The sequence below is a fragment of the Pezoporus wallicus genome, unplaced genomic scaffold, assembly GCF_028554395.1.
Source record: "Pezoporus wallicus isolate ANWC-B61680 ecotype Strahan unplaced genomic scaffold, APGP_CSIRO_Pwel_v1 contig_9449, whole genome shotgun sequence".
In the NCBI taxonomy this organism is placed as follows: Eukaryota; Metazoa; Chordata; class Aves; order Psittaciformes; family Psittacidae; genus Pezoporus; species Pezoporus wallicus.
The window spans coordinates 454,575-478,684 of NW_026641531.1; the positions used below are offsets into that span (position 1 = coordinate 454,575).

At 40.4% G+C, this 24,110-nt stretch overlaps 1 protein-coding gene across 3 annotated transcripts in view; it reads right to left on the bottom strand.

Moving 5' to 3' along the window:
* TMEM266 (transmembrane protein 266) overlaps positions 1–24,110 on the bottom strand; it is an 86,475-nt gene that overhangs the window by 21,494 nt on the left and 40,871 nt on the right. For 2 of the 3 annotated variants that reach the window (XM_057424165.1, XM_057424164.1), the window contains exons 6-9: positions 20,480–20,553; positions 11,312–11,368; positions 9,391–9,529; positions 7,800–7,915 (exon numbers count right to left, since the gene is read on the bottom strand). In XM_057424165.1, coding sequence (XP_057280148.1) covers positions 7,800–7,915; positions 9,391–9,529; positions 11,312–11,368; positions 20,480–20,553 — 386 coding nt within the window. The remainder of the gene's footprint in view (positions 1–7,799; positions 7,916–9,390; positions 9,530–11,311; positions 11,369–20,479; positions 20,554–24,110) is intronic. The other variant, XM_057424166.1, reaches the window with a different exon arrangement.

A 24,110-nucleotide genomic window follows, 5' to 3' on the forward strand; every position in this document is an offset into this window, starting at 1 on the left:
ACCTATCAGCTAGGAAGCAGCAGCAAACTGCTGCTAACTTTTCCCAGCCAGCCCTAAGCTTCCTGAGGCTTAAGATGCCAATATGAACATGTCAATTAGCCATGACAGGACTGCATGTCATGGTTCAGCTTTAAAGGTTCAGCTTTACAACACAGAGAACTTCAAGTTTTACCCTTGGCTTCCAGGAAAAAAAAATAAAATCCCAAAATTTTCCAAATATCTTGCATTTCACCGTCACAGGGAGAAAGTTCCCCTGTTAGAAACTCCCTTGGTTTAAGGGAAAAAATGTTCTCAAACATGATAAGCATGAGATAAAACTGGAGGCTTTTTGGTTGTTCTTTTAATGATTGTGTAACCATATCCACCTGTCTAGCTCAAACTGAAAAGCAGTAAGCATTAGGCCTCACTACTGGCTTTCTACATTTCACCCTTCAAAAATGTTTCTGCATGTCAGAAAAAGAAATATTGCCACTAAAATGCCCAATTCTGGCTTAGAGGCAGGATACCATGTATTTTTTCAAGGAAGAGTAAAAAAAATTGGCAGGTATTTTATAACACAAACAGATAAAACTACCTAAAAGTCAGCTCAAGAATTGGATTTCTGCCACTCAATTTAACCAGCTTAAACATTTACAATGATTGGCTGAACCTTGTAACAATCCAAAGCTTGAAGGGAATCGGTACATTTTACAGATGTGAAAAAGGCACCACACCAGGTGATCCTTCCTGCCCCAGTGAACCTACAGCAAAGATGGAGGGAAGAGTCCAGACTTCCTGATGCCCACTCACACGTTCCAATGAATAAAGCAAACGCTTCCAACTATCCACAGTCTTGTCTATCTTTTACAATTTCCATGCTCAGTCACCAGCCAGTTTGCAGTAGATGAGTTAATAGATTGTACTGTTTAATATGGCTCTGCCAACAACCCATGAACTACTCAGCCTGGCACGCTGGACCAAGCAGCAGCAGCTGCTTGCTGGGATCACCATGCTGGACAGCCACACTTTATCCAAGCAGTTCTTGATTCCCTATTTATAGAGGAATCACATCTTGGGTGAATCCCAGCCACACAGACAGCATGAGAAACTGGAATCCACAGAGAAAATGATTACCAGAGTTATTCAGGGGAACAGCTAGTACGAGCGTCAAAACACAGAAGGGGCTTTGCTGCCATCTCATGTTTGAAAGACAGAAGTACACGGTTGTGCCTGCAGCAGCAGAGGAAGCACCTGCTGGTGAAGATCGCAGTAATGTCACATTCTAGCAGAAACTGAAACCAAGACCTGATGTCTTGGCTCATGCAATGCTTCTCTCATTCGCTGCCTGAGGATTAGAAAAAGTTGCAAGTCCTGCATACACTTAAGTGGTATGCGAACTCTTTTATTGCCAGCTGCAAACACAAGCCACATGTTTGTCTTATTTTCAGCTCTTAACCCTGAGCTAGTTCAGCTGGTCCAAAATCTAGAGCTGAACATGAGACTGTCAAGAGCAGATCTGAGGACTGAATTCCTAGGCACAGTAAAGCATCTCTCTATGCTGGACATCAACATTATGTGCAAGGTGAACAATAGCATGCAGAGATGTTCAGAAAGATATTAGCAGAAACTAACGTTGCCTACAAACCCACACAGCTGCAGCTGGTTAACACAGGCTCTCCCTTCCACTTTTCCATTACCTCACATGGTCAGCTTCCAGGTTCCATTCATGTTTGCCCTGAAGTATACGTGTCATTAAAACAGTGGAAAGTTAGATTTAAATGCTATCATGTGTGTAACTGTCATTTTTTTATTGACACGGAAGAGGGTACTCATTGAAATAATGGTGTTTGTCTCACTCCCGCATTCACTGCTGCTAATACAAAGTGATCCACACAACGTATTCCACTGAGATGCAGAACTGTAACTACCACAGACACCAACTGTAAGACAGAACCAAAACTGAATATGCTGCCTCCAAATGCAAACTGAAACTCTCTAAAGCCTCTAGCATGTTCAGAAAGAGACTGGGTGGAAAAATCACCATTTATCATAAAGATTGATTTAAGAAAATGCAAAGGACTTTCAATAAAATATCTAGGAAAAGTTAAATAAGAAACAGATCTTCGGCATGCATCTACTCAGGAGATCAGTTCAATATTACTTGTTTCCAATTATTACTTACAAATTCTCCCAAGATATTGTAGAAGCTGGAATACAGTTTAGGGCACTAAAAGCAACCCACTAAAAACAAAAGTTAACTCTACGAGAACTGGGTGTTCCTTACAGGTGTAATTCAATGAGAGACTGCCTGAGCAAATTATGCTGTAAGTGCTTGTATCTATTGAACATTATATTGAACACTGACCTCAGGCAGTACTAATGTGTAAAAGAGCTAATGAGATTGCTCTGACTGCATGTCATGCAGTCCAGGGCAGGTTAAATAAATCATTAAAAGGTATAAAATATAACAGTCTTTTTAACTAAAAATTCTGGGCCAAGTTAAACACATGAAATTTCTATTTGCAGTAGGAGCTGATGTAGCTACCTGAATGTAGACCTGAGCCTCCATAACAGAGTACTGCAGGAAGCTCCTTCAGTCTGTAAAGGAAGGGGGCATATTATGCATATCCTGAGGGGAAAAAAGCACATGAACTGATACGCATGCTTTGATTTGTTTAAATTAAGACTTACTCAAAGGTACCATCTCTGTGTTAAAAGCCTTGTAATTCCCACAGAGTACCAGTGGGCAAATAATGCTGCTGTGCATAAGATAACTTGTGGTCACAGATCCTAAAGCAAACCATCTCCCGACTCAAGATAATCACAAATTGAGTGCTGGTCCACTTGAGACCCCTACTGACATTACTTACCAGGACACATACAATGCCCGTTATCTTTAATCACATAGACTTTGGTAGCTTCTCATGGGTTCCTTCATCAGGAAGTTCCAACATACTTTGCAATGGAAAAAATATATTTGAAAACTTTATAGAATCACAGCATAATCTAGGCTGAAATGGACCTGTGAGGGTCATCTAATCCACCACCCTGCTTAAAGCAAGTCCATTTAGTTCAGGTTGCTAAAAGCCTGTCCTGTCAAGTTATGAGTATCTCCAATGTTGTACATACCACAACCTCTCTGGCAGTGGGCTCCAGTGCCTGACCATTCTCCTACTGAAAATGTTTGTTCTTATATTTAATAGGAAATTTGGACATTGAAGCTTATGCACTGTCACTCTGCACCTCTGAGAAGAGCATGGCCATACCCTCCCATGAGGGAGCTGAATACATGTGGCTAGCATGAAAATACACTTATTACCAAGAAAAAGGGCGATACAGAGCGTCTCATGTAAGGAGTAACTGGATTGTCAGGCATGAAAAGAAAGTTGATTGATGGGAAATTTAAACTTACTTAGGACTTTAAAAAGTGCTACGGGTCCTCTTGTAGCACAAACTTAGCAATACTTTGCCAGGAAACAAAGCAGAAAGAACTATGGGGCACACTGTACAATTCCTCGCTCAAAGAATGCATCAGGTGATTGTTTATAAGCAGGTAAACTGACCAAGACCTACCCAGAGCTCCAGGTAACATCTCAGTTTACACACTACCCACCCATCTGGTACTGTACAACATTCATGTAAGACTCAAAAAGGGACTTAGCAGTGAATCATACAGTACTTGCCTGTAATGGTCTAGCAACAGAGTATGACTGACATAGTTTCAGAAAGATCAATGAACATTTTATCCAGAAGCTTACTCGTGTCTAATGCAGGAGCAGTAACTTTGCTCAATTCTATTAGTGCTGTCTGTACACAATGCCCTGCCCTAAAATTCATCTGCCACTGGGATACAATCCAATGTTTATTTCCATTAGTTTAGACATTGTTGATAACAATAAAAATCAGGAGACAGTTGCAAACTAATGATTTACTGGCAGAGTGAAACACAGAATGACCTTGGCTGCCTTCCATTGCCCAAGAAAATGACTGGTAGTTGGAAATAAATTAAAATTATTGCAAAAGGATAACATAAGTTATTTCTCCAATAGGTAATTTTACCAGCTAAATAGCCCTGTCATTAAACTAGCAGCTGTTGTACAAATTATATTCCAAGATAAAAAAGAAATTATAGCTCCCATAGTTGTTGCAGCTTTGAGAATGATGAAAACCCCAATTCTATAGGAGCTGACAGAAAAGGAGCTCTTGTGATAAGGCTGAACATACAGTCTTGCCTGCTCTGTGCTTGGCTGAATGATCTTGTGAAAGTTAAGCAGAAAAGATCATGCAAGTATAATTTCTATTATATATGTATATTAATAATAGGATAATAATTTCTATTATCAGAAATCGGAATTCCTTTACAGGTGACTCCAGAGGAAAAAAGCAATCTTTCCCTCGTTGGAGTCTGCATTGTTAATGGAACTTTGGAATTTTGTGTTGCAGTTCAACTTAATCTGATAAAACAATAGCATCAGCAATACACTCTGTTAATAATTTTGATGGTAATTGTTATGAGACCTCTTTACCTTTACCCATTGCTAGAAATCTCCATTACTGTCACTGTTAATGCTTCTCATGTTTTGGGAAGTCCTGTGCAGGTATCTCGGCCCTTGCAGTGTTTTCTGCCTTGACCGCCCTCATGCTCCACTCCCTTTTAACAACTTCTTTCTTGGCCAATGGAGAATAAATAAAAAGCAAACTATTCAGTTTCAGGGGGTACTACATAGAACAAAGTGGTGGTCCATGCAACTATAATTTATGAAATATATTCTGGTTTTCAAATGTATAGCTAGCCAAAAATCAACATCTGGAAAGAGTTTGCACGTTTGCAAAAGTACGTCTCCAATGTCATTCAGGAATGGAAATGTACTTTATAGTTGTGATACCACTGGCCAAAAAATATACAACTGACAAAAGAAACAGCATTCAAAAAGTAAGATGAAGGGAGATTGCTTCTTCCCTGCTTTTGGTATTTTTAAAGCAATAACTCTACTTTTGTGTTAAGTATCAGCTTCATACAGGCGGGCACGGGACTTCTCACAGAGCTGGTCCCCAGTTATTTTGTTTTAAATGCTGAACAAAACAGATTATTTTTTCCCCATTTCCTCTTCATAAATAAGGAATATTTTGTCTGAAACTTTCAAAATCATTTCATCTGCAGAAGATGCCAGACCTTGAGAATTTCAATCCCAATTGCCTGACAAGAAACAAAGCAGTCAGAAATGAACACAGGATCTCAGAAAAGGAAGCGGTGGGAAATCTTTCTAACAGGAATGTTTTCAGCCTTCTCTATAATTACTAAATAAATGCAAATCATCAGTGTGGTCACAAAAATACTGATTCATCCTGAGGCTGCATCTACATCCACTGCTGGGATGGAGGCAAATATGATGGCTTGCCCATTCTCCCTATTTGGGCTGGCACTGGGGTCTGAGGCAAGCGGTCAACCCCTGTAGCTCCCAGCTATCCTATCTGCCCATGTCAGAGGTGGCACCATACAAACAAGGCAAACTGGAATGCCTGCCTGCCAGTGATCCAGACTTGAGAACAGCCAGACTATTGTAGGCAAAGCTCCACTCAAAACCACAGAGATGCTCACTTCAATTCTGTGAATGAGCAATCCTCTAAAAAGGTCAGGAAAGATCATCAAATGAAAAAGCAAAAACCTAACAGGATTTTAGGCATTAAATGCCATTAGGAGACATTTTTCCCACCAGATACTGTACCCAATGTTAACGTGAATATTATAATGCTTAAAATTCTTGACTGAATTAAGAAGCTAATAATTTACAAAGGGAAGTTGCAGTACCTGTATCAATGTCTTACATTGCTAACTGTAGCAAATTAGTGCATTTACCTCATATTACACAGCTGAGACATTTGTTTGGTGGGAAGTCAGGACAGTAGAATAAGAGGGATTAGCATGCTGTCATTTTTCTATAGTCCATTTTCCCCCATAGCTGATGACATTTGAAAGCTAAGAGAGAACCTGCTCTGTTTTCACAGATTCACTCATTTACCAGTACAGCACTTCTTTGTGCTTGATATACAATTATGCTGTAACTAACAGAGTTCTGATTAGGGCTACTATGCTCAGACATCTTGCAAGGCAGGCATGCAGACAAGGAGTACATGGGTCAGAATGAGGAGCAGCAAAAGTTGCTCCTGAACCCCCTCTGGGATGAGCCCACCTTTATTCGAAGACCATGAAGTAACACCAAAAATTGTTCAGAGATTGTGAGCGTTATCTGGCTGCATAATACACTTCCTAAACATGAATGCTCTCAAACTGATGACTGTCAAGAACTTCAGCCTAATAGCATGGTCTGACAGGCAAAATACTGCCACAGGACTCAAGACATCGCCGATCTGCCTAGTGCATTTGACCAAAGGATAACATCTCCCCCATCAAATGGGATATATACCAATTCCCTGTTCACAACCATGAGAGAACCATGAATCACTTAATGTAATTGTGTAAAGTTGTGTGAAGAGGACTGCAGTTTTGCCATTGAAGATACATAGTTGGAAGCAACTGATTTTTGGCAGAAAACAAATTTCTAAAGCTTGTGCTTGACATGTTTAATATGAGAGACTCAAAATCAGTGTGAAATGACACGCACACTGTCAAGAGGTATGCTTGATTCATTACACAGACAAGGGAACCTAACGCCACCAAGAGTTCATTGCAGAATTCTAGGTTGAGACCCAGAAGACCTGGAACTAAACTTAAAAAGCCATGTGGGGACTTAAATAGTGATGGTTTCACAAGTAATTTAGGTTCCTTAGTAAAATATGGGCACCTAAATCCCTGCTTCAGATTAGGCACCTTTTGAGCAGTTGGTCTTATTCTGGGAAAAGTTGCCTCTCCTGCTGTCTGCTCAGGCCTTTCAACCTTTTGACTGATTGAGCTATTCATACCTTGAGATCTCCTCATTTTGTATTTGGAAAGCACCTACCACAAGTGGGGAGTGGGAGTTGAAGTTAGAAATCTTCAAGATTTATTTGGACACCTCATAGTTACCCTTACAGCTGAAACAAGAAGTCAGTTGGAGGGTCATTCTGTTGTGGTTTGAAGGTCATCTGAATGCTCCCTTAGCCTGGGCCTCAACATACGTTCCTGGTTTCTACGTTAAAGCAGGTTATTCAAGAACTCATTTGCATGAGACAAACTGCAAAAACTCCTAGCTCGTTGCCCTAGCAGTGGTTTTACACTTTCTTCATGTATATATATTCTTTTGACATATTTTAAGCTTCACCTTCCCTTACCTCAAGACTTAATCACTGAATATTTGGGGGCCTGGGAAAAGTCTTAAATCTTGACTTGCTTCCAGGAACTGGAAGCTTCTACTGCAACATTCCAGGTCTGCCAAAATAGCCTCTGACTGACCTACAGGGAAGCTGCCTTCTGCATTGAAAGCAGGGAGATTCATTAGCTTTCAACTGCATATACCTTTCCTGGGAATAAGGCCTTAATATTCTTGCAGTTTCCAATAAAGGCAATGACTTTTTCATGTTCTTAGTATTACGACAAGTTATTTGTACTCATTCAGTAAGTTACATCGTGGAGAATTCCTTTTCTCTTCCTCACATTTGTTATACTCACCTTAAAAAAAACATACAAGCAGAGGGAGACAACTGCTTTCTGACAAATAGCATGCTGACAATATCCAGGCTGCAACTAATGCTTAACAGAGACCTGTCACCTTACAACAGATGTCCTAGTGATGCTTCTCAAACCTTAGCTTGCAGCAAAGTACACGTACTGTTTGATTTGCCATGACAAGCTATATGCAAATAAAGACGTAACTGAACTTTACCCCTTGTTCTTGGCAGATCTGGGTTAGTCTTTCCAGCTGCTCATCTTGAATAACCTTTGCTTTCTCATATTGCTGAATCATCATCTCCATCTCCACTTTCACTGGAAGGACATAGGCTGGAAAACACAAATAAGCATTAAAGTAACACAGCTGTCTTTTTTTTTTTTTTCTTAATCAGAGAAAAACCCTTTACAGGCCAATGAATGTCACCCCTTTCACTTGGATCTAGAGTATTTCTTATAGAAATAGCACTGGAGTATTTCCTCTGGGGAAGGATTTCCAACACATGAAATGCAGGTCAGCAGCATCTAGGTCTTGTTGGGTGAGACCTCTATTTCCCCAGCTGAGCTGAAATGCATCCTCTGCATGCTCTTCCTAGCTTCTGCTGCACTCATACAGATCTTTTCCAGTGTTTACCCCACATTTCCTGAATTGCTAGCTAGAAGGATTTTCTGCTTAGAGCTACACCCATCACCTCTAAGCCTGAACAGCATGGCTCCCTTAGGAAAAGAACTATTCCAGAGCCCTAAGCATTTAATTCCTAGACTTTGTGGTAAGAAATAAGTCCTTAATGGAAACAGCAGACTAAGAAGGGTATTTTAAAAACAAAAAGGCATTTATCTTCTATTGGTTTTCGAGCTACAGCCCAGTTTTTAACAACTCTTCTGAAAGCCCCTGGAAATTTTGCTCCTGTCATAACTATGGCAAACTCTGACGGACCAGCAAAGATGTTCAATGCATACTGCAACTCTTGATGTTTTCTGAAGCTGCACGAGATCCTCAATTTCTCTTGTACACTTCAGAGGGCTACGACCCTTCCACAACTCTGAATACAGGGTTTCCTGGGCATCTAAACTCAAAATAACGAATTGACTCTGATCTTTCTCCATGAGCAAAATGACCCTTCATTAATTCCTCTTCCACTTCTCTTCCCTGTAAAAACAAATGCCTCAAACTGCTCAACAGTCAGTGGTTCTGCTCTCCAGAACCCTCACTTCTGGGGCTTTCTTATCTCCCCTGGTGCTCCCCCCACCAAGGTCTGTACAAAACAACACCAATACATGCTTCAGTATTATGCTGCAGAGCACCACCATTGCAGAGAGCACCTTCAGCATGGAACCCCCATGGTAAGAATATGCTCCTGGAATTTGACATAAAAATAGTATTACAGATGAGAACATGGAAAAGAAAGCCCCAAGACAGAGCTAGCTGTAGGGAATGGAGAGGGTGCAGCAAGTATTCAGAAAGGCAGATTGGAAGCAATTATTTTGCAGAATCAGGAATGATATCTGGTGGCAGGAGAGAGGAAGCAGATCAGAGCATTTGCTTTACAGGACAGGGGATGTGAAGGTGCTCAACAGAAAGATAAACTAATCAATTATAAAGACTCCTAGGGAACAGCCATGAACTGGAGACCTACTTGCATCCATAGGAATCATAACCGTCTTCTGTTCCATCTTCTTAAAAATAAGAGGAAGGAGAATGATAGAAACAGTGGTGACAAACAATATTTACATGGTTTTAAAATGTCTTTTTTGTTTCCTCAGCCTGCCAGGTAATTCTTGGAGCCCCAAACTGAATCACCACTTACCATCAATGATCCTCTTCACTCTCCAGATTCGTAGTGTGATAATAAGGCTGATAGCATCCCATGGGCTGCTGGGGCCATTAGCCACTGTTGAGGCCACCATTGGTGCCAAGGACAAGATTATGACAGCACCATCAAACACCTAGAGAGAAATCAATTTTTTCAAAGCTCTCCTAGAGTTCATAGCCCTGCCATTCCTGCCTTGGGCTCAATTTGCCCAAAAGAAATGTAATTATGGTATATGTTTGAAAGGGATACGAGAAGTGGCCAAGCCACAGAAAGGCTGCATCCTTTTTAGGCAGCACAACAGAATTCCTTAGTGCATTTTATGATGTGAGGAGACACAAACTGTGGTAGGAGGACAGGGAGAGAAAAAGGTATTTGGAAATACTGGCCAAAATTTCCAAGCAGAAGTGATAGCCTAAATGCTATTACAGCCAAAGAGTTTTATTATCATTGGTACTTATTACCTGTTACTTAGCATAATGTCATCCCAAAAAAAGGATACGGTCCGTGCCAATAGATCATACTGTCTAAATGAAGAGATCAAGAGGACAAGCAGAAAAAGATGGAGCAAAGAGACTTGATGGCTCTTGGCCACATCCTGACTATGCAACGTGTGTGGCAATGGCTATGCATCAAGACAGACAGACTCCTTGCTCTCACCTTTATTGGGCAGCTAGGTTTTCAAGGGTTTTGACAACTGGAACTATTCAGAATGATTTGTATGACATTGGTTGCATTGGGATTAGATCAGAAAAGGCAATTGTGCAACGTTTTAGAAATGCATGAGTAAAGACATTTCAGAGCAAACTGGCAATAGTGTTGTGTCTGTCCTACACTCGCCTAGCAGGGTAGAACAGAATACCACATTTTCATTCCTACTGAGACCCTTCCCTGCTGCCAAAGAGCAGTGATTAATGGTTTGCATAAGGAGGCAAGACATCAGATTGGATAAGCACTATATATTCAGAATTGTGCATAACAATTCAGTGTACTGAAAAGAAACACTTCTTACTAGGACCATATGATGGGCAGTAAAGGACATTGCTCTGTTCCAAATCAGCAAAATTATTTATCAGAAACTGCTGCATTTAGCCTCCATAATAAGAGTCTCCCAATCAATAACTTCAGTTTCATGTAAATTTTCTAGCAAAAAAAGTTAAAAAGTTTACAACTTTATTACAAAAATGTGCAGGTTCCTAGACTCACTTCAGCTCTGAGAAAACCCACATTTTCTTTGGGTGCACCCTGTGCAGTATTAGTTTATCAGACTCAACAAAGAGCTTTTAGTTTTCCTGATCTTCACACTTTTGCTCAGAATTAGATTGAGTTATTTAAACACATGCATTTCTTTATCTGCCTCTGCAACAGCCTGCGCATTCTACCTCATTTCTTAATTTGAGGTATAAATTATGGTATCTGTCAGAATTCAATTTAACTAAAAAATGATTTCACAAGAAAATTGAGCGTTTTGCCAAACCAGTATTTCTTATCACAAAACTACACAGAATTTGTAATTTGGTTCTAATTTCAACCTGATGATGGGAATGGGGCTACACAAGTCACATAACGATAACAATGACATAACAAGTCATATAACCTGTACTGTTCATTATCTCAGGGTAGAGATATCAAGTTAAACTAGCATAGCTCTAACAAGAAAACAAGAGTCCCAAAGAGAAGAAATGACAGAACCTTCCCTTCATAAAATATTCCAGAAAGTCACACTCTGAGTCTCCCACAGAAAAAGGTACTGCATCATACAGCTATATATACATACATAGAATGAGAAGAATAAGCTTATTTATCTGACTTAAAAGACGCTGTATTACATCAGGTCTATAAAAAACCCACCCAAAGCAGTGCTTAATATTCTTACTGTGACTGCCTGGAAAAGAGTACAAAGAGTAAGAGTGCTTACCTCTACTTTGTTTTCAATGTAATCCCATATGCCAAGGACCACAATCCTCAAAATAGTCTAGTAAAATAGGGGGGGGGGGGGAGATGATGACTGTTATTGTAATTTTAGACAAATGTTTAGTCCTACATCTATCTATAGGATCATATTTTTGTCTTACATAAGCATTATGCTTTTCTTCTGAATAATAATGAGGATCTAGAAATAGCTGCACTTCTGTATTATGAAAGCAGGTACTGCTTCCCAACCACTGTCCTGCTCAATGAAACTTGCATTAAAAAGTTCCAATTCAGATCTGCAGCAATCCTTCCATCCTCCTAAAGTTTTGCTTTTAGACTGGTGAGATTTAGATTGCCAACCCTCCATAGCCCAACCTCTGACCCAAGCCTATGTAACATCCACTGCTGGGCCTCCTCAGTTGGAAGGTGAAAAGATTCTCTTTTCTTGCCACCTTTGATAAGCCTGTGCTTACTATTTTCTACAAAAAGAAAAGAGGCACTGCTCCCTCTCAATGCCTAAAGATACTGACATTTTGTCAATCTAAAGAGCACAGGTTCTAATTCTCCCTCTCTGGACTACAGGGCTGTTGTCTTATTGAAAAACAGTTAGGACAAGGGAGAGATAAATCTCTCTCTGATCCTCCACTATGAAGCACAACAGCCATAAAGTAGCACCAGTAGCTAAAAAAGAGAAATAACGGAGAATGAACCAATGGTGAATTCCCATTTAAAAATCCAATGGCACTTTTCCTCAGTTTTTACCTGGCTGTCAGAAGATCAAAATAAAAAAAAGGAGTCAGCCAATTAAAGATTGAAATTGAATTCACATGATGGGATGTTTTCTGCCAAGAGCAGTATCAAGGTCAGATTTTGACAGACACTACAGACATGAAGAGTCCAAATGCAGCTATGTGCAGATCAAAATGCTACTTTCTCCATTAGAGAACAGTGCTAATGACAGAGAGCTCTGCAGGTCTATGTGTGAGGGGGGATTGTGCCAAGAACTGTGCAGAAAAAACGACTGTGATGAATACATGTACCTCCTCTTCATTCCAAATACAAATATATTAAGCCAAACATACCAGCACTAACTAATTGTAGAACAACACTAGATTTTTCAGTACTGTTCCCATGCCTGGTTTTGCCAAACGCCATGAGCCCAATTGCCTCACTTGGCCCGGGATGGTTGCGCTGAGCTCTGTCTTGGCATTCTAAACCTTGATAACAGCACTTAATCCTGTTTGGCAGAGGGAGACATTCCTGTGGGAAATACGGTGCTTTCAGAGCCCAGCCTCATACTGTCAATGAGCAGGACAGTGACCCAGCCACTGCTGACTCAGAAATGGTGTCCCTGACGCACTGGCCAAGTCTGGCTGAGAAAGGCAGTCACAGGCCAGAAGAGAAAATGCAGCATGCTCTTTACGCTGCAAAAGATTACAGGACTCTGCATAGACACCAAGAAATGCTAAAGCTGCTGGTCTGCAGTCCTAAGGACATTTTACTTTCAAAGCATTTTACAAATGCAGCATAGGAATAAGGCTCACAGCAATTTTCTTATTAACCTATTTGTGGAGGAAGAGATGAGCAACAGCAGCTCCTTAAATCCCTCTGTCTCCAAATTTGCAAGCACAATGTGATGTAAGCACAAAGTGTAAGTACACCTCCTGCTGTACAACCAAGGCACTTCTGCAGCCTCAGCTCAGGCCCTGAGCAGAACGCTTTGGGACAAAAGCATCCCAGCTCCTCTGTAAGCACCTCCCTCACTCCCCACTGAGAAGCTGCACAAAATGAGCAAGTACAAGTTACTTATGAGCCCGTAAGTTCAGCCACATTGGTTAACCTGGGGTCCACCCCAGCAAGTTCCACAGCAGGCAGCCATCTGGAAATGAATGAGAAAAAACAGTGCCTACTTCAAAGCTTGGGATACTACCCTTCCCACAGCAGCCCCGCTGACAGCATAGAGAAATCTGGCTCATTTTCTACTATGCTTAAGCAGCATTTATGAAGTGCTAGGTCAAAAAGCAACTAAAGGATGGTTGAACACTTAACATCTTTACAGTAACTGACGGTGAAAATCTTTCTCCCTTTGGACAGGTGAGCACAAAGGTATTTCCAGTGAAATTCTAAGGCATATCTGCACAAAGAAAACAAACAGTGTCTCAATACTCTAAGTATGATTTAATGTGGGGCTGCTGAGGGAACATAAAAAGGGTTTTCCTTTCTGCCTTCTTAATTCCTCACTGTAGTGTTTCAAATCAGACTGTGCTACTTCATATTAAGGGGTCTGAGCAGTTCCAAGGGCTGGAAGCTAGCACAAATGTTTTCGTTTTCAGTCTGCTGGCGTGAATCAGCACAAGTCAGCAAGGGCTGGAAGTCTGTTCAGCAGACGTCTGATGCAGTAATGGTTGCTGGTGCTACCCCTAGGTCTCCTCACAGACAATGCCATGATGATTAGCATCTTTGCTCTCAGCTAGAGCAAACACACTGTAGGAAAGGAGAGTGTGAGGGTGGAATGAACCAGCTCCCCATCTGAGAGGTGCACTCTTCAGCACAAACTGGGGTACAACTGAGGCTTGTTCTTTATGGAAGGTCTGAAACCTATGCACCAGCATTATCACTGTTAACAAGAATCCCCACAGCAGCACTCAAGTGACAAAAGCCAGGTAAGGCAGCTTTTCCTTGGTGCCCTGAGGAACTGGACACCCCAAGGAAGTATGTCTGGAGACCCAGGTGCTACACAATTACTGCCCATTCTCCAGTCTTCACTAGCGGCAACTCCAAACTAGGTTTAGCTTTCCCTGCCCCCCCTGTTTGTACTGAGCATGAGATTACATCCACTACCATTGCCATAATTGCTACCCAGAGGGGTCTCAACCAAGCAAATTTGGACTTCACTGGTCAAACCTCCCTGACTGTTTAGCATGATAAAGAGTTTGAAATGAAAGAAAGCATTGGTGTTACTTGTCAATGACATTTTATCATTTTTCCTAAGCAATCAAAAATATCTTTCAAATGAATACATCTTGCATTTGATTGTGTACTCAATAGAGAAAGTAAAAAAGCAGACCCTGCACAAAAGCTGAGAAAACGCCACAACCAGATACAGAAATTAATAATAACCTACACAGTGTAGATGGACCAAACTACAGGCATTCTGCATTTCTGGAACACAGATTTGAAAGCCAACATCAAATATCAGTGTGAGTACCTTCCTGTTAAAGGCTACTGCCAGCTTGGGTTTTTGTTCTTGACAAAGAACGTTGTAGCATTTCTTCACTGGAAAGCTTTTCATTAGAAAGTCCTTTAACATACACATATGTTTTTTATATCAGAAATAAGTTTTTTGTTTTCTGAGAAAAGCTAAGCTATTGCATAAAAGCCTGCCCAGTGCACTAATAAAAGGTAAATGACTGAACACTTCTGTTAATTTAAGTTGGAATAAACCCAGGTAAAGGTAAAATTTTAAGCCATTTTTGAGACAGAAATGTAATTGTGAAGTTCACAGTGTCCCTCGGTGACACCCAATTGTTTGAACAACTTTAACTGTCTGCAGTGAAATTTATGAAGAACTGTGTGATGCTGCAGGTTTTCTCTCTAATTTTGTATGGAAACTTGGCCAAGTCCTTTGCTTCTGGCTTCCTGGCTCATAGGGATTGTGGGAATTCACACAGACAGCCAGCCAGCCATATGAATTCTCACAGTCTCTATGAGCCAGCCTACATTTGTCACCTGACTGCAGCCCACATTAGGTGGAACACTATCAACCATTAAACACTCTTTCGTTTGCACAGTTAATACACAATTTATTCCTGGTGACTCACTGTGCCAAATCAACCCACAGTGTTAAGAAACCAAAAGGAGGCAGTGCAGGAGGTGAAGCTGACCCACCAGGGTTAGCTAACAGCGAAGGAGAGCAACTCTGCACTTTGAGATGGGGTAGTGATTGTACAAGAGATAGACAGGATGGAGTGGGGTGGAAAAGGTGTCTTTAAAAGAGCCCTTCCTTCCTTCCTCTGCCACAAAACTAATCAATCTATTACAGAAAGTCTCTACCTCTGGCTTGTATAAAAACTCTGAAGATTAAGCTTCTGCCTTTTGGCTGTATCTCTTAAGACCAAATATTTATTGAAATCTTTCCAAGAAGGAACACCTTGTACCCAATCTGTAATTTATAACCTCTCTGGTTTGAGTCATTCCACAAAGGCCTTCACTCATTCACTACTTAAAACAATCTTTTTCCATCATCTGGTGTGCCTGTTCTGAGATACTGCCTTGGCAGTTCTAGTGCACGCTATCCTCAGCCACTAGTAACATGAAGGAACATGTTAGCACCTTTAAACAGAGACACCCTTCTGGTTCCAGTGGATAGGCATCCTCCACACACAGCTTCTCCTTCAGTCAAGGTTCTGAAAGGAAACATGTAACTACTGACCTCACCTCACATATTAGCAGTACAAAACACTCCCCATGTACTGCACTCTGGAACTGCTTTGGCTCCATTAGCACACGTGGTCACACAGAAATAATTATGTGCAAAAGCACTAATAGGCATGAATGCAGTATATTCTTTTTCATTAACTGCCACCAATACCATTTTGATATCATGTAGTATCCAAATGCACCTTTGCATTAACTCTGCAGTTCTATTTGTTCTTCTGTTCTCCTTTAATATTTGTTCTTACAATATGGAGAACAATAATTGATTTTTAACTGACAATTCTGCATAGATTTGAAAGGACTTTTCAGAAATAGAAATGGCTTACAAGAGATGCACTGTACTACCATAAGGTGCATGCAGATTGGAGAAAACTGGTGTTAAGCAACCCAGGATCAGAAGTTCCCTCTAGGCATGATTACACTAGCACTAATTCTTATCTCTGAAATGCACTGTGTAGAAAGTGCTAGACTGCCACTATCAAGAAATGAAAGCACAGATGAAGCATTGATAAAGCACACCGTATAAAAGACACGGTCACACTGGTGTTTCAGGAAGGTGTCTGCTAGGTCTTAATTCCTAGACCTCTACGAAACCATTTTCCTTGGTAACTACTTTTTTTTTTGAGAAGCAAGAAAAGTGGTTAGAAATTTCACAGTATATTAAATACGCACACTGGCAAGGAAGAAAACTTAAATTTACCTTTACATTAGTATGTAAAATCCACACCTTTGTTCCTAGGTAATGCCCCTAATCAACCCCTGAAAACTCAAAATGTACACAGCAAGCAATGCATTTATGCACAATGAGAAATGTTGTGTGTACGTGGAATGAAGGAAAATGCCTGTAAAAGAAGCCACAGCTTATGGAAGTATTATAATAGAAGATCATCTTCTTTCTGCTCAACTGTCTGAAGCTCACAAAAATGTAACTTAATATAACTGTTTTTTCTAGTATTATGAATTTGTTATGAAAAATCTATATGGAAAATACAGTATTTTCTTTTGGCTCTGTCATTTAGGATCTTTTTCGTCTTAACAGAACAGAAATAGTAGGGTCTTCCTTAAGAGGCTGCATTCCATCCAAGGACTGCAAGGAGTGAATTGCCAGACTACTATGGACTCCTCCCTTTAACTTAAAAGGCAAGGAAAGTCCTGTTGTTTGGTTTGTTGTTGGGTTTTGCTTGTTTGGTTTTTCCCCTGAAAGTGAAAATCTAAATGCACTCATGAGCCATAGCTAATGAAACAATTCTTTATCAGCTCAGACCCCAGACTTACTCTACCCAATTTGAGAACTCGTTTCCTGGACACACTGCCTAACTTCTAAGCACATTGGAAGACCTGGTTAATCCCATGGGAACACAAGTGCTGAAAGCTAGCAGAATGCCTGAGTGCTTGGTTGACTGAAGCACACGCAGAATAATGCAAAAAACTAATATTCAAGAACTCAGATCTTGCACGCAAACAGTCTCATCAATCTTAGTGGGAAAGCAGAACTTCACAACAGCTGCAGAATCAAGTATTTCTGGCAATGTGATAAGACTATTAAAACATAAGCAGACTCCAATCCACTTACCAAAACTGTGACATTCCCCATCTTCCTTTTCTCAGCCAACTATTACCAAGGCTGAATTTGCTCTCTTGACAGGGTGTAACCCCAGCCTTGCCTTGCTGTTGGTACCGGGGTTTCTCCCCCCGTGCCTTTCTCTTTTCTTCTGTCTTAACATCTGGGTAACATTTGGTGCACAGACAAATCATAGTGGTGTGGTGTATGTAAACAGAGACAAACATACATGATCATTACCACTAGTAAATCCTGTTCAAATACTAGGAAAAAAGCAAAAAGAGCTCATGTGCACTTCACTTGAATACGGATGCTTTAACATTGTAATGTCACAGTCAGTGACAGAGAACATAAAATTAACAGAGTGCAATAAATTCCTTTAAGGCTTGTAGCTATATCACAAGCATAGAAACAGCAGGAAGGTGCTCTGAGAGTAGCTATTTAATTTTGTTGGCAGCTGTTCTGCTGGCATTTGCCAGCTGCTGGCATGTTTGTCCCCTTCATTTTAACCAAGCAAAAAGCTAGTGCCTCTTTAATATGATAAGAGTCTAATTACTTGCGATACCTTTACAGCACCAGCTTTTAATCAGTCATGGTTTTCCAAACAGATTTTGTGCTGAAAGCTTTCTGGTTTTTAGTTAGTCTTTTACAACTTCATGTTATTTGTTCTCTAAGGCTGAGCTGAGGCCTTTCTGAAGAATTGTGTGTTCGCATATACAGCTAGTAGGAATCAAACTACCGAAGAAACAATAAACATCCAACCTTAGGCCATGGTACTTGCTATAGAAACACCACTTTCTGAACACTAGAAACCCCAAATCCTTGGCTTTCAGGGAAAAGGCACTCACTGAAAGACTAATCAATGCTCAGCAGCTGCCTGTTATATCCAAGCAACGCAACTAATCCTGCTCATCTCTGGAAAATCATCCTGGAATGAATACTCACAGACTGCAAAATCTCACTATAACACAGGATCTTCCCCACAAATAATTCCAAACAAAGACCACTGACTCATGGCACTGGGAATCAGTGGGCAAATAATCCCCTGAAGGCACAAAAAGGGTAAATAATGTGATCTGCAATTTTTGTAATATTTCATAATCTCTTGAAAAAGCAAAGTTTTTGATGTCATTGAAAAATAATGAAACCTTTTGGTTTTCCTCTGCTGAGATGCATTTCAACATAAACAGATGTGCTCTCGCTCACAAGTCCACTCCAGCAAAGCCCATAGGAAAGGCACACCTTCATTCTCTTCCATCTCTGTGGGTTTTGAAGTACATCCTGTTGCTCTGTGGAGCCATCTCTGTTGCTTGAGCCCAGTCTAGGACTCTGAGCTGTCTAATGAACCAGTTTCCAAAACCCTACCCTCCTTTGTGCACCTTACATGGCTGCCTTGTGGCCTCATTTTATTTCAGTATAAATTCAGACCATAATCAAACAGGTGAAAGAAGTGAGTAGTAAGAGGTTTATAAAAAGTGAGAACAGCAAGTGGACAAAGAAAAGGAGTTCCAAAAACCTAATATAGAGAGGAGAAGGAAAGCCAACACAGATCCAAAACTGAGTATGGTTAGTGGGGACAACCAGTCTGGGCTCTGTGATGTACTTCTATTCCTGTTTTCCCACAAAGCAGTTCTGAATCAGTTTATCCACTTCTGTGGGTACTCTATCTCAGTCGAACTGAAAGAACTGATTTCTTCCCTGCGACAGACGAGTACTGACTGGCCTTGAGGATCTGCCTGCATTGCCAGACCCAACCAACCCAAAACTGCCAGCATACAAACCGAACTATGGAAGGGATATAGAAGCTTACAAGGCACTGCACTAGGGTTTGAGAAGAGTAGTTGGTAGTGCAAATGAATGAAAACAGAACTTGAGACCACACCCCAGCAGGAGGAAATTGAGGACCACAGGAGAAGTCTTCTGTGAAACAAGCTCCAGGAAGCAATTTCTTCATAGTGAATGGAGTCCATCCACCAATCCTGAGTAGGATGAGTAGAACCCTTGAGAATTAGGATGTGCAATTCAAAAGGGAAAGATGAGCTGCAACATTTTTTGTTTAGAGGTATTTTTTATCAGTCATCTTATATGTATCCTACAAGCCACAACTACCGTCAAAGGATGGGCACACTAATCCTATTTCTGTTTAACTGCAGCGCTAGGCAGTTAGGATGCAATCACCCTGCCTGTTATCAAGGACTCCTTTCAGAAAGCACCCACTGACAGTCTGGCAACACCAGCTAGAAAATCCCTGTTACGAGCAGAAACACAAAGTGATACATGCAAATACATGTCTTTCATAAACAGACCCATGGAAATAAAGAGTGGTATAATATAATGAGCGTCAATTCAACACAAGTGATCTATCAACTCATTTGCAGGTATCACAGCTCCTTGGTTTTTCATTTTTTTTTGTAACCTTCACCTAAATTTACCACAGGGCGATGAATGATCATCTGTTTGGATGACATTTTCTCCTATGGAACTAGAAAAAGTAATTTAAATACTTAAGTCCAAGCTATCTGCTAAATTCACAAACATAGGACATTTTTTTTGTGACAAGTAACACATTATGACCTCAAAAAAAACAGCCTTGAAAGTATTTTGGGATATTTCAGGACTAGTCTAAATGACTTCTTTCTGGAATAAAGTTGATAACCGATTATCTGAGTCTGGTCATTTGTTACATCATGGCTATAGCCTTTTCCAAAGCACAATACAGCCATACCATTTTTGAAAACAAATTCACCATTTGTTTCATTCTCTTTCTGTGTCATATGCAGCAAACCAGAACATCAAAACTACCCACACAAATTGTGAGAGGAGATAATCCCATTCTCACAACAGACCTTTTAGTAAAAAAAAAAACCAACCTAAAACTAGTCCTACCCTGAGCCTGTATGGATTTGGAGATGAAGATTTCTTTTTGCAGGTTTCCAATTATAATTTGGAAGACAGGATCTTCCATGTTTCTTACCAATTCCAGGCAGCAATTCTGAGCAACAGCACTAATCTAAACAAGATTTTTACTGTTTTGGGGTTTCTTTAATAGCTTTTTAAGCACACTGTGCTACATTTATTCACAGTCAAATTACTGTTAAACTCTTGCTAATTCCAGTGACAGTATAAGAATACTTTGCAGTTCTGTATGTGGTAAAAGACTTAGATTATACATACCTCTGAAAAGAAAACAGACAGGATGACTAGGCTGATCCAGTGAATTACTCCCGCAAACTGTGAAGCACTTGAAACTGCAATTAACACAATACAATGAAGTGTCATTACAGCAGCAGAATGCAACTTATGTTTACTATAACCAGTAATGCTATGACTTACATATGGATGTATAACTAAATCCTGTATACCTGAGCCAGAATTCTGTAAGGAAACAGAATGCTATACTCTCCCCACATTATTCCTCATATTCATTCTTTGACAATTTAGCCCAGAATATCAGTAATTGTCTGGAACTGATGATTAAAAACTACTGCTTAAACTGGGGTTAAAAACATACATTCCCATTATCTAAATAAATAACCTAGGTAGGTAGACTTTTGTACAGGTCTCCTGTTGTGGCATGAACAGCCAGGACTAGCTCAGGACCCCATTCCTCTTGGAGTGAAGTCTGATTCTAAGAAAATCATAGTGAGAGAAGCAACAGAAAGAGTCAATATAACTGTTAACTGCTAATAAAATCAAATCTTAATATACTCATTTTAAGGATTTTGTGAAATGTCAGCAATTCTAATTTGTACAACAAATAAAATGTGACTATTTTTGTACAGTGTTTTTCAGGCAGGGTGGCTGTCACATGGACAGGTTTGTCTTCAAGCAAGTTTTCATGAGAACACTCAAGAAAGTCACAGTAAATGAAATAATAATTCCAGTTAAAGTAGTCGGTTGAGCCACACAATTTCTTTGTAAGCACTCTTCTTCAGAATGACAGTGACAAAATCACTTATGTTCACTTAATTTCAAACTCCTCCATGAAAAGAGGTCTGTAAGGGGTAAGTTAAAGTGGTAATTTATGAAACTCTGGATTCTACACACCAACTTCCCATATCGGTACTCTCCATGCACACCAACTGTTGAAGTAGTTGGTCCACTTCCATAGTGAAACGACTGAACAAAGACCTTTCAGGAACCGACTGGGAAGAACACTCATGAAAACATATCTGAATTCATTAAATTTTACAGAGTACTAAAGCCTTGACAGACACTCACTGGCGTTAAATCAGGCTTTTATTTGGTTCAATTTGTTTAGCTTATAGGTAAATTGAAATAAACTCAGACAAATGAGTCTGCTGCAAGACTGCCTAAGAAGCTCTATGATACAGGTTATCTGCATGAGCTCAAATGAATGTCTTGAGAACAGGAGGATTCCTTAATAAGTAAGTTTAACTGAAATTCTGTAACCAAAGTTCTCTTCCTTGCTGACAGAGCAAAGCTGAGAGGGTCCAGTATCAGAACTGCTGGCAATTCCTCCTCTGGAGGTCACATGCTCTCAAGATTGAAATAAGAGAATGAAGAGAAGACATCCTCTCTTTACTTCAGGGTGTTTGTGAGCCTACCACCCCTGCAACAGGCAGATTAAAATAGCCTGTTCAGTCCTGCAGTTTCAAAGCAAAGTTTAAGGCAATCAGTGACTCTGTGAATAGAGACACAAGACTGGCAGAATTAACTAAGTCCCAAGAACATATAGGGCTTGCACTAAATAAAGCACTTATTTTAAAACTAAAACTGCTTAAAACGGGAAGGGGGGGAAGGGATAAGGTAAGAAAGCAGGATACAAAGAAAACTCATCTGCCACAGCTGAAGCTCACCTGGGGCTTCACAAGAGAGGGTTTGCTGTGGTACAGCAGAGGAGCTACCTAAAGATGAAACAAATGGGCAAAATATATTCCCAAGACGCTGTCTTTATAGGGTGGCATAAAGAACAAGAAATGGAAACCATTCACAAAGGATTTTTCAACCAGCTCTCGACTGACATACAAGGCTCCAGCTGCCCCTTAGTGGACAAAAAAAGATACAACAACCACGAATTTGGACAGAAACTCATCTTCTGACGCTTGAAGTTACTGCGGCAGAGTCGTGGACGTGCTGCCAGACAGCATGCAGTTACATTGCCAGTAAAACAGTCAATCTGAAAATGCCTTCCAAGCAAGAAGCTTTTGTACAAGAGCTGAATCACCAGCCCATACACTGACCCTGGATATCTGCCTCTTCCAAGACACTCCCTTCCAAATATGCAGTCAAAAGTTACAAAAAACAAGTCTTCTCCAACAGGTGCTCATCCCTGCTCTGTGGTGGTTAGGATACATCACTGGGATTCGATTTGAGACAAAGCACATAAGCTGTTCGGCTTCTACTTTCATCTGGGACAGAATTTCATACTTGTTGAACTTGTAACTTCTCCCCCTTCACCCACCCACCCCCACATACCCCAGGAAAAAAAAAATATATATATATAAAAAATTGTAACTAAAAACCAAAAAGTTGTGCTTAATTTCACATTTTAATTGTCTGGTGCTATGGGGAAGAAGTGGTTGCAAATCCAGATGCTTTTTAGTCTTGAAGAAGATGATTCAGCATAAAATGCAGAGTACAGCCAACCTCAATCTTCCTCCTCACCCTTTCCCTTGCCTTCCCATCTCTTCAAAGTGGATATCCAGGAGGGAAGGGTTGAAGAGCACAGCCTGACAAACCCTGAGTGGCCATTACAGAAGCTTGCACCATCAGCACTTGAATGTTGTTCTTGAGGATGACTTGCTGAGAGATACAAACTCTACTGCTTCTGCAAGGATCAGATAGCAGATGCTCCCTACATGGTTTGGGCAAGCCCTGAACCCACTGCCACTGAGGCACTGCTGCGCTACAATGTGCATCTTCTTTGCACAGCTTGGCCTGTAGTCAGACAGGGCTTCAATCCAGCAACCAAATGGACAGGAGCAGAGCCTTTCAGCTTCACAGTTTTCAGGAAGACCTGAAGGTGATGGCAGTATGATTTTCTGAGTTGCTTTCCCTGAAACTACTGAAGATGAGGAAGGGGCAGCATGGTCTGTATTTCTGACAGCGGGGATTGGAACGTGCCAGAACCTTTTTTTTTTCCCCTGAGATGAGGTGCAAGTGACATAATACACATCTGTTTCTGCATTTGCAGAACATCACAAGGTATTGAAACCTTATTTTGTTAATGCATATGAAGAGCTTTGAAGACAGGACTAAAAAAGGTGATTATAAGACAGAAACCTATAAAAAACAGACCCATTACATGTCCCCTGCTTTCTGGGGTTTCTAATTCTGGCATGAATATGCTTTGTGCTAAAATACCCTAAAAGGTCTCTGTCCTTTTCATGTGTGATCCACACATTTGCAAATTCAGCCTCCATCACTAACACTGACAGTTTTGTGTATGGGAGAAGTGCACAGCACAATCAAAGCCTGCACTAAAAGTATGAGAGGAAAATGATGCTCTCAAAATGTCAAAGCCAAGAAAAACACTATTAAAAGTAAAAATAAAGGAGTTTTCCTAAGTAATTACAGTCTATAATGTGGATTAGCAGTTGTTACTGTGAACAAAATTGGCAGTGATGTGCTGTAACACATCCTAATGCATTTGGTTGATTTCATATAGAATAATGAATAATTTAAAACTGTATGGCCTAAATGGCTTTTTAAAATCTTAATGTAAGTTGCAGCCATTCCTCATATGGCACAACTGCAGTACTTGTACCAACCCCGCCAAAATAGGTTTTATCTGATTTAAAACAAAATAGAAGTTATTCAACTTAATGACTGTAAGAAGCCT